Genomic DNA, 11,420 nt, shown 5'->3' on the forward strand with positions numbered 1-11,420 from the left:
CGCGTCCGTGGCGGAGCGGTTAGCGCGAACCATGTTAGGAGGCCTTTAGTCCTCAACGCGGTCGGCCCAGGATCGACTCCGACCTACGGCGCTTTGCCGCCTGTCTTCCCCCCTCTTCCTGTCAGCTCACAGTCAATAATACAGGTGCCACTAGAGCTGCAAACACATTAAAAAAAAATAATGTTGTTTTTTTTCTGCGTCGCTCTCACAACGTCACGGGTTAGCTTCGGTGTGAGTGGTTGAAATAGCACGTCGATAAAGATGACAGACAAGTGGCTTATCCAATCATATGCAAGGATTTTTGATAATGCCCAGCCTTCAAAAAAGGCAATTCCTATGGAGAGGTCCAGATGGATGTGAGTGGAGCTAGGCGGAGCGAAATACAGCTGGCGAGAGTCAGGTTAGCTGTTTTGACCTCTAAACAAACATTCACTAAATTGCAATATTCCTTGCAAACAAAATATTATCTTCAGGACTTATGGAACAATGTACCTTGAACAGATGAAACCTAGATCGAGACACTCTGCCATCCTGCATATTGCTGTGTTTGGTTAAAAGCAAACACAACATACAATATTAAAAACACTTTGTGCTAACACTTAACCATGGTAGTGGAAAGGTGATGATCCAAGCTTGTTTTGCACCAACCTTTGGCCCCTTGGAAGCAAGCATTAACTCCTCTGTTTATCGAGGTATTACAGAGTCAAATGTTAGGCTGTTGGATCAGCCGCTGAAGGTCGATCGTCAACAGGGTAATAATCCCAAACACAGCAAATAAATATACAGCACATCACAATGGATGAAAAGAAAGAATTAAGGTTTTTTACTGGCCCAACTAAAGTCTAGATATAATTAAAACCCCTTGGGTGGGAGCTCAAGAGAGCCATACAAAACAAAGTGGCTGCAAACATCAGTGAAGTTAAGCATCTTTGTAAGGAAGAATAATAAAAATGTGAGGCTGGTAAAGAAATAAACAGAACTGTGTTAAAGGTGCTTCTAGAGTGCTTGTAGAGGCTAATATTGATTATTATATTTCAATTTTCTGACCTTTTTCCTATGTTTTCCTTCATTGTGATGTCCCCACCACTGTTTCTGAGCTCTCGGCCACTACAGATATACATCAACTGTGGGCATTAAATTAGTAAAAAAAAAAAAAATAATAAATTTTGTAAAAGTCTCTGTCCAACAAACTAAATGCATCACTGGTAATGCAGACATTTGTGTGCACGACGCTTAAAATGTCATACCACCAAACATTTCCCCCAGGCAATCTTTTCTAATAGTGATAGTGCACACTTTGATATTGCAATGACCATCGTGATCAGATGTATCGCACTTATTTTTCGCAAGACTGCGTCGGCATTCGTGGAAAGCCTTTTAGCTATGATGGTGCGCAAGCACAGATGGAGCTTCCCCTCTTTTCTCTGATTGCTGTGTAGACGGCTGCGCTGTACTGGAGGAAGCAAAGGGAAACACCCTGACAGGCGCATGAAACAAATCACAGCAGCACAGCCATCATCAGTCGTGTCACTCTGCGGAGATTGCGGAGGGAAGCCTGCTGGAATCAAATGGATGCGGGCGCACACACAAATAAACTCCCATACACACACACACACACACACACACTTCCTAGAACAAGTGTACGCACCTACACACACCTTGCCGGCCCTGATGAACCAATCACTCCCCTACTGTTCCTGACCAAAGGAGGACCCCTCGTGAAACCGCGACCGTGCGCGCCACACTCTGTTTGCGCGTGCTGTGACGCTCGTTCATTGAGCGCACGTATGAATGCTCTGAGGGTTTTCCTTTGGCTCTCATGTTTTATTCATAGCTGTTGTATGAGTGCAAATAGAGTGGATGAGTGTATAGACGTGGGCACTAATGCCTGTTTGTGCGTTACATCTCACCGAAGCCAGCCAAACTTATTTTTGGCAAGCCTCTCTTGTCTTTTAAGCGTTCGCACGAATTCTTGGCTCCTTCCTTCCTACAGGTTACAGGGATGTTGCAGCTTCCCTCTCTAAACTTATGTTTGTCTTCTTATACGTCTCTTTTATCCTCTACTTCTTCACCCCCCCCACCCTCCTGTGAGATGCGCGCACTCACAAGGAGGAAGGAAGACACTTGTACACTTTCATTAACCACTCTTAATCTTAATTCATTGCCTATCAGGAGATATGTGACCTCATTAACACTGCCTTCTTCTCCATTTTCCTCCCCTGCTATTTTGCATGCACACACCCTCGTCTCCTTCATTCATCCCTCCCTCCATGATTCCTTGCTTTCACCGTATCTCCTCATCCCTTCTCCCTTTCTTTCCTCTGTGTGTGTGTGTGTGTGTGTGTGTGTGTGTGCCCCCTTCAGAGGAACCTGGGAGCGTTCAGCAGCCCCATTCAAAACAGCGTCTAATCTGAAAGTTAATTAAGTCTGCCTTTTCCTCCCTGTGTTCCTGCTCCTCTTCTCCTCTCAAGCATGTCTTTCTGGTTGAGAGGCTGCTGTCACTCTCTCCCAAATGAATTTTTGCTGTGTGTCCCATGTGGGTTGATCTGGAATACAGACAAAACTGGTCCGTGGTTTACACTTTCACACGTCCTGAAGGCCCCCCCCCCCCCCAACTCTCCGTTGAGAACGGAAGACTGACACCATGTAATTCAAATCGACAGCATATAATTAAATGAAAGTAGGTGGTGTCGAACCTTGATTTTTTTCCATTTTTTTTTTTTATCCATAAGGAGGTATATTTTTCAGCTCATATGTAGGGAATATATAGAAGGCATCTTACACCAGATGGATTGAAAGTGAAAATAGACTTGGCTTGCTTCTCACCGTGAAGAAATGTGGATTTGGAGCAGAGCTGTTCCTCCTAATCCTCTCCTCTCCCCCTATTCACTTCTCCTTCTGTCATTCAGCTCCTTGTATTTGCCCTTGCAAAACCTTCAATTGTCTGGGGTAGCTCCCCATCCAGATATCTCCCATATTAATGTGTCTGCACCCTGCCTGTTTATTTTCTCCGCCTCCCTTTCTCCTTCTCTCTGTGTGTGTCTCTCTCTCTCAGGGTGCAGGATGCACAGCTCTGGTGGTTGCTGTGGTAGCCAGGAAGCTGGAGCTGACCAAAGCTGAGAAACACGTGCACAACTTCATGATGGACACGCAGCTCACCAAGAGGGTGTGTACACGCTTCTTTTCTTTTTTTTGTTAGTGGACTGTTGTAAAGCACACATAAAAAAGTTTTTATACTCCGTATTATTTTTTATGGGTTTTTTTTTATATTGTAGCAAAAGATTTCGATGTAATTTATTGAGACTTTATGTTCTAGAGCATTTTGTGCAGTGAAAGAAAAGTGATTTGTGGTTTAATTCTTTGTTTCCTTTTGCAAATAGGAATCTGACAACTGTGTCTTTGAATTTGAATCTTTTTATTTATTTCGAACAATTTCAGACAACGTTGCTTTAATAATAATATTAAAAAGAAGAAAGCACTAAATGTCAAGGGAATCATCAAAACAAATCATTCTAGCTAGATGTTTGAAAAAGGAGAGGGTAAAAGTTTACACTTTTATATTCCCTCCCTTTATTCTTTTTGTCCATATACTGCCTCTATAATATACATAAACTATATGATATATCAAAAATTCAAATAATTAAATAAGTTTCTATATCAATGGCCATAAAATGCATCCATTTCAAAATAAAACACAATTTTAAAGGTATACTATGCAACCGGGGTTGATTTTCCAGCGAGGCTCCCCCCAGAGGGCGAAAGTAAAAGTGCACTGTCGTAAAGATGCTCAGCTGTTCTGGTTTCTCCATCAAGCCAGGCGCGGTTGTTTTGAGCTTAGCAGACAGGCGAACGCAACGAAAAGTCGAAAAAACGGTAGTACGACCAATGACTAACACAGTGAAGGTATGAACATCAGGGTTTCCTCACCGCTATCTTGGCGAGGCGGCGGCCGCCTCGCCAAACCACCTCGCCAAGCCGCCTGGCCTCGCCAAGCCGCGGCCGCCGCCTCGCCAGTTTTATTATTATTATTTATTTTTTTTTTTTATGTTGGCGAGACGCTACCGCCACCGCCTCGCCAAGCCGCGGCAGCCGCCTCGCCGCCGCGGTAGCGTCTCGCCAACATAAAAAATAAATAAATAATAATAATAATAATAAAACTCGATATGCTTGCATGTTAATTTGACGTTAACACGCGGTTCTTTGTTGTTGCTTTCGTGCGTGCATATAGTGAATGGCAGGGCAAAAACACATGGAGTTCTCGTCGTAAAGCGAGACTTCTGTGAGTGCGGGCCGTGAGCTCTTGCAATTGCAAGTGCGGTATTTCCCCCACAGACCACCAGTGCGGCCGAGAAAACCTTTGTTCGACCTGAAATGACTCATTTAATCATCCAAAACGGTATGGAACACATTAATTAACTGAAAAATGTTGCATAGTATGCCTTTAAGCAGTATAAATACCTGAATCATTTTATAATGTTCTAAGTGTTTACATATTTACATGTATTCTTCATCTTCCATATGCCTATTAAGAAATATTTATATACCTTCTGTTCAATATGTTTATGCTTAAACTTTGCTTAATGTCTGTATTCAAACTGTTCCACAAAGTCACTTATTTTTAATCAACCTCATTTACTGTGGAACCCTAAATAAAGCCCCGTGTAACCAATTTTCTTTAAAATCCACCTTCATTAATTGACCTTTTGGCCACTAATTCCCCGACACACAGCCAAGGTGATGTATGTATACCACTTATGCCTCTTGATGAATATTCAACACATTGCAAAGTTCATATTGAAAGCACTAAGACTTCATCTAGCGGCCAGATTTATGACCAAATGTGCCTTATTTAGCTAAATACCAGCAGGGTAAATACTTAGATTTAACAATCTGTTCTTAATTTATTACCAGTATGAAAGGAAAAACACAAAAAAAAATTTTCAATATATAATTGTAAAAAATATATACGGTGTAATAGGTAAGTAAGCGGTAAAACTTGTGGTTTAAAAGTTTGTTGGTGAACATTTCTGAAAACTCTGTGTCATAAAATCCAGGGAACAAATCAGGCGATGCAGGGATAGAGTCGTGGAGAAGTTTAAACTGGTATTGTTGGGCTAGATGACCGGTAATCAGAAAAGCAGTGAAAAAAGGCCCATGGTAACTCTGGAGGAGCTGCAGAGAGCCACAGCTCAGGTGAATTAATCCGTCAACATGACGACTATAGGAGTTGCACCCTCCACAAATCGGGCCTTCGTGGAAGAATACGACAAAGAAAGAAATCCATACGATACCCAATTCCAGTCTGCCTCAAGATTTGTATGGAACAGCACAACAAATATTTTGAACAGGTTGCTCTGGTCAGATGAGATCATAAGCAAGATATTTGACAGACAATTAATACTGCATATCACCCAGAATACATAATCCGTAGCAATGAGACATGATGGTGGACGCAGCATGCTGTGGGAAGGAAGAGCAGCTAATTAGAGTTGGAAAGAACAAAATACACCTTCAAATAATCCTTGAAGGAAACCTGCTATAGAGGCTTTGAAAGACTTGAGACCTGAGGAGAGGTTCACCTTCCAACAACAACCCTGAATTTACAGCCAGAGCAACAATAGTATGGTTTAGATTAAATTATATTCATGTGTTAAAATGGACCAGCCAAAGTCCAGACCAAAATGAAATGGAAAATCTGTAGTAAAAAGTTTTTCATCCATAATCTGGCAGTTTACATTTTTTTTTGCAAAGACTAGACAAAGAAATTCCTTCTCTACACATGCAAACCTGGTAGAGATGTACCCCGAAAGACTCGTCTCTCTGCTTGCAGCAAAAGCTTCCTCTACAAAGTATCGAAAACCATGTTCCCTCCACTTCTCAAGTTTGCGCTTCTTTGTGTCGAAGCTGCCAGATTTTATGTCTTTATCACATGAGATCCCTGTAAAATATGTAGACGTTTGTGGTTGAACATGACTGGGTTTAGTATGACAGGATTTAACTGATTTTCAGTTTCTGGTTAAACTCTGGCGCCTTTCATCCTCCTAAACTACCACATCACACCACCGGCGCGCATTGTTGTGACAGAAAACCGTGTTACTTGAGCGATAAAAAGGTCATCTCCATCCAGCTCTGCCTGCTCTGCACCCTCATTTGCCACCTCTCTTTTTCTTTCCATCACCAATCTTTTTCCTCCCACATGGCCATCCCACCACCTCCCCTTTCCTCTGACATTTGTCTCTCTTACAGTAAATCCCTTTCTTTCCCTCTTTCTCTTTCTGCCACCCTTCGCCCTCTCCTTTTCTTGCCCCTCCCCGCCTCCTTCCCTTCATCTCTCACTCCCTCCCTCCTCCAGTGCTTTTCAATTTTTCATACAGCTGAAAGACCCAAGTTTTAAAAATAGCTCCCATATCAAATATGTAGGGTACATTATGGCAGCAGGGTTATCTGGGTGTCTGAGAAGGGTTGGCTGATCGATATTTTGAACATGGATGAAATATCAACAGAAGATACAAATAGGCTTTAGAACTATTCTGCCTCGCCCCCCTGTCGTCTTCCTCGGTTCCTCCCAATCTTTCACAAAAAATTAAACGCCATTTGTAATTTACATTAGTGTGTTTGCATATACAGACTTGAGTCATTGTTTTTCATAGTTATTTTTCCAGACTGTCTTATAACTAAGTGATAATGGTAACTATAACTCTGGGCTATCTGAGGTATTTTCTTTTCTATGAACCTTGGCAGCTTTTTCACTCATTTTCTGTCCAGCACCTAACATTTTCAGAAGAAAGCCCCTTTACCACTAATACCTACTGGACCAGAATTGTTTTTTAAGGTACCATCAGGTAAAGGTACGCGTTGCCTGCTGCTTTTTTAGCATCTACTCGGCCAGAGTTTCAAGCGAGCCGAGTAGAGCTGAGAATGCGAGATCAGTAGTAAGCATGAGCCAGCGTTTCTGACGGTATGATAACCTTGGAAAAGCCGTCCTGGGTTGTCCCCATTTCGCTGCTTATTCCTGCTAAAAACACTTGCTTGATCGTGCAGTCAGTTAATCACTATTGTCGAATTACGTCATGCAACTCATAATGCATTGCGTGAAAAGCATTTTTCTTAATTCAATTCAATTCAATTTTATTTATATAGCGCCAATTCATGAAACATGTCATCTCGAGGCAATTTACCAAGTCAAAATCAATCATATTCTACAGATTGGGTCAGATTACACAGATTGGTCAAAAATGTCCTATATAAGGGAACCAGTTGATTGCTTCAAAGTCCCGACAAGCAGCATTCACTCCTGGAGAAGCGTAGAGCTACAGGGAGAGTCGTCTGCATTGTCCATGGCTTTGCAGCAATCCCTCATACTGAGCAAGCATGAAGCGACAGTGGAAAGAAAAACTCCCCTTTAACAGGGAGGAAAAACCTCCAGCAGAACCGGGCTCAGTATGAACGGTCATCTGCCTCGACCGACTGGGGTTACAGAAGACAGAGCAGAGACACAACAAGAGAGATAAAAAAGCACAGAAGCACACATTGATCCAGTAATCTGTTCTACATTAGATGATAATAGCGGGTGATCTGTCTTTCCTGGATGATGTCACAGTTAACAGAACGTCAGACCAGGTGTACCTACTATGAAGAGAAAAGAGAGAGAGCAAAAAGTTAAAAGCTTAAATGACAACTGTCATTTCAATGCAATGCAGTGCAAAACTGGAGAACAGTAGAAATCAGTAGAGTGAGAAATATAGGCCCTGATGTCCTCCAGTAGCCTAAGCCTATAGCAGCATAACTATAGAGGTAGCTCAGGAAAACGAGACCAAAATAAATTCAGGGATAGCTCCTTTAACAAGGTTTCTGCAGGATCATAAAAAAAATCTCAGTTGGCGTTAAACTGTTTTAGCTAAACCCAGATTTCCCGTTCAAGGTTTTAAATGACCTTCAGTTATGTCTTAAATTTATATAATTATTCATTGATTACTTTTTCTACGTTTTTTACGAACCCCTTGGCTGGATTCTTTCATTAAACTGTAGTAGTAGCTGAGAAATTGTAATCATTTAGGATTCTTGTGGACCTCTGAAAAATATTCTTCTCCCAAAACTAAAGGATGTTTCTATTTCTTTTCTCTTCTAAATATTAAAACCTTTGTAGTTTTGTGCAAACAGTAGACTCAGCTGCAATTAATGAAGTTAAAGTAGTGAAAAGGGAAATCGGTGCATTGGTAAACCTGCTTGGCCAGATGGTTTCTTGTGCAGAACCATCTGGGGTAGTCCTGTGTGCAGACTGCTTGGAAAAAGGGGCAGTCGTTCTGCAATATTTGGCAGGTGATTGGCTGAACCATCTGTCAGTCAACGTTTGCTTTCTGCAGTTCAAGGTATAAAAACTGTGAAGGGGAAAACAAAACCTTTTTTTCCTTTAATTTAAAGACCCTCGTGCTACTTGTTGCTCTTTTACTGTAGCAGCAAATGTGCAAACAGTGGATAAAAACCACCGTTAGTTATTATGGTGATTAATTCAAAGGGATTTGTTGAAACACATTCAGTGATGTTGGGTAGTGTTGCATACCCATCCATCCATCCATCCATCCATCCATCCATCCATCCATCCATCCATCCATCCATCCATTTTCTAAAGGGGTGCTGGTACCTATCTCCAGCTGTCAGTGGACGAGAGGCGGGGTACACCCTGGACAGGTCGCCAGTCTGTGTGGCATACCATGAATCCTATTTTATGGCAACCAAACCCTTTGTCTTGATAATTCCTCTGTTTACTCTTCCCCGTTTGTGATATGGACTGATAAATGATTAAGTGTTTTATGTCATGTCTTTGTCTCCGATTGCCACACTTAACAACAAACAAAGCCATTGCGGTGTCGCTCGTGTAGCAGCGTCTGGCTATCACTCTGTTCTGTACGGCCTCCATACTGACAGACAGGTAATCAGCTGAATGTCTGACGGTATCAACCGGTATATCCCTCCTCATGTGGTGACGCCTTGAGATCCTCCAGAACGAGGCGGAGAGGGATGTCCTGGTTTCCCTCCTGGACCTGCCACCCCCTGCAACGGACGAATTTACAACAAAAGAAAAGTTCTCAGGGTAATCAGTGTATACTGGTCCCCTCAAAAAAAAAAACGTGATGGTGTTGGTTTTAAAGTGAAGGCCATCCTTGCAGGGTTGAGTAAGGGAGGTGTCATGCAGGCAGTGTGCTCCTTCCTGATATTTCCAAAAGGTTCAACAGTATACGCACCTGTAATTATCTCCTGCCCTTTACCGCTTACAGACCAGCGAACAAAGCTGTCGCGTCCTGGTGGATTTACGCGACGGGAGCTATTCTTTGTCATATTATCGCGGGGAACACAATCAGTCAGGGCTTTGTAATGAATAATGTAACAAGAGATTCTACATCCTGCCGTAATTGTACATGTGCCGACACACAACGATGGCTGAACAGCGCACGGACCTGGCTTTCTACCTCGGTGAGAGCCTCGTTCCCTTTGAAGGATTAACAAGAATGTCAGCTAAATGCCAAAGAGGGAAGCGCTCAGCTGATCTGAACGAGGGGTCGCTATGTAATGAGTCCTGGGTGTGGCTTCGTACCGTCGCCCCGAAATAGTCGCACGCCAGGCACCTCTGGTAGGCAGGCAACTTTTTCCTTAGACATCTGCTTAACAAACTTAGCCTTTTTTTAGGTGAAAAATGTATTCGGGTGATCCTGCCTGACACGGCGCTTCAAAATAATTTGAGTTGTGCTCTTTTATCTTCACATCAGATCTTTAGACACATGCGTCAGGAGGGATGGTGACATCCGAGCATCTTTTTCGGCGCGTTGCTGTCTGCGAAGGAAAGATCTAATAACCTTATCAGTTCAGTGCACAGTGTTAATTTGCATTTGGCACTCGGTGAAGCAAAGGCTGTCCCTTTTGATAGGATTAAAACAATGTTAATTAAACAACAGTTAATGCAGCCCTGCTGTCTGTGAGGTGTGAAGTGCCCATGTTTGATGTCAAGAGGTGAGTTTTTTTTTGTTTTTTTTTTATGTGGCACATTAAAGGTGCATATAAATGTATGGTTCTTGGCCTGAGGCAGTTTTCTTTCTTCAGATTTAAAGTTGTTTCTTAGAGTAGTGCCCTAAGTATATAAATCTGAGCGTTAACAAAGCTGCAGAGTAAGAGAAGTGGCCTCCTCTTTTTTTTCTTTTTGACAACACCAAAGTGTTTTTAAATCAAACCGACTGACTACTTACAGTCTCAGTCAAAAGTGAATGCTTAACCATCGTGACTTAAAAGTCATATTAATTTGGGGCTTTAAATGATTCTTATAAACTATATTTATTTCCAGTATGGAGTGTTTGCACAGCATACAGCAGATTTAACAAACCAAAAGAAAAAAGAAAAAAAAAACAAGAACTAGGAGCACAGGTTTGAATATTTCTCCAATCCACACAACCTTGACTTTAACATCCAGATGAAACTATTAGCACACACCCCAATCTCATGTTGGGTTAAGTGTCTCTTAGAAAGTTGCACCTCCACCACAGGCTTTCTGCAGACGTCAATGAGCTTAATTCCGGCCGGACATTTGACCGTTGTTTATGACAGCAATTATAGAGCCATTTTAAACAGGCTTTCATGCCGAGTCTACACATTTTTCACTGCAGTTGAGGTCAGAACTTCAAATAAGATGAATAAATTGAAGATAGTCTCCAGTTATCCCCCCCCCCCCCCCCATTTCTCAACTTTTAGTAATAAAGCCCCACTTTACAATGCTGCTTCCACCACTTTACAATGCTGCTTGGTACATTGTTCTTATGTTTGAACGCATCCCCTTCATCATCCCTATCATAATTGTCACTGTGGTCAATTAGTTGAATGTTTGAACATTATACTTTTTCCAGGGGATATTTTTGTTTTGTCTTTTTTGGGGAGCTTCAAGCTTCAACGTAGCTTTCAAGATGTTGATTTTAGTGCAGATGCTTCTTTTTGGTCAGCACCCTGTCAGTCCACGTTGATGTAAAACTGGCTTTATTGTGGATATCGAGGTTGTTGTGCCAGAGAATTCCAGCTCGCGGTAGACATTTTAACCAGGTTCCCTTTATCTCGGGAATAAAGAGAAAGTTTTAGTCGGATGATGCAAATTCTTGGCATAATTAGTAGACTTCATTTAAATTTGTTGGGGTCTTGCATTCAGTCATGGTCTACACATTTTCAGTAACATCGAGGTTTGGGTTGTTCCAGGGCTTTTAGTCTGCTTTACACAATCCAATACCAGTGGGGTTGGTATTGTTGTCCTGATCAGAGCCAGTGGTTTCCAAATGTTAACTGTTTAGCTGTTTTACGGGAAAGTTGAGGAATTTTGAGGTAGTCCTTCATTATTCCACCCATTTGGTCCATTGCACCAGCAGTGCTTCTAGTAAAACGGCACCCCA

At 42.1% G+C, this 11,420-nt stretch overlaps 1 protein-coding gene across 2 annotated transcripts in view; it reads left to right on the forward strand.

Moving 5' to 3' along the window:
* The window catches only part of kcnn3 (potassium intermediate/small conductance calcium-activated channel, subfamily N, member 3), an 82,470-nt gene extending 71,794 nt beyond the window's left edge, over positions 1-10,676 (forward strand). Inside the window, exons 7-8 of one of the 2 annotated variants that reach the window (XM_036134272.1) lie at positions 3,056-3,166; positions 9,765-10,676. In XM_036134272.1, coding sequence (XP_035990165.1) covers positions 3,056-3,166; positions 9,765-9,797 — 144 coding nt within the window. In that variant the 3' untranslated portion in view covers positions 9,798-10,676. Of the gene's footprint in view, positions 1-2,364; positions 2,793-3,055; positions 3,167-9,764 lie in introns of those variants that run through there. The other variant, XM_036134281.1, reaches the window with a different exon arrangement.
* Positions 10,677-11,420: the final 744 nt, after the last annotated feature.

Source organism: Fundulus heteroclitus, chromosome 3, assembly GCF_011125445.2.
Source record: "Fundulus heteroclitus isolate FHET01 chromosome 3, MU-UCD_Fhet_4.1, whole genome shotgun sequence".
Classification (NCBI taxonomy): domain Eukaryota; kingdom Metazoa; phylum Chordata; class Actinopteri; order Cyprinodontiformes; family Fundulidae; genus Fundulus; species Fundulus heteroclitus.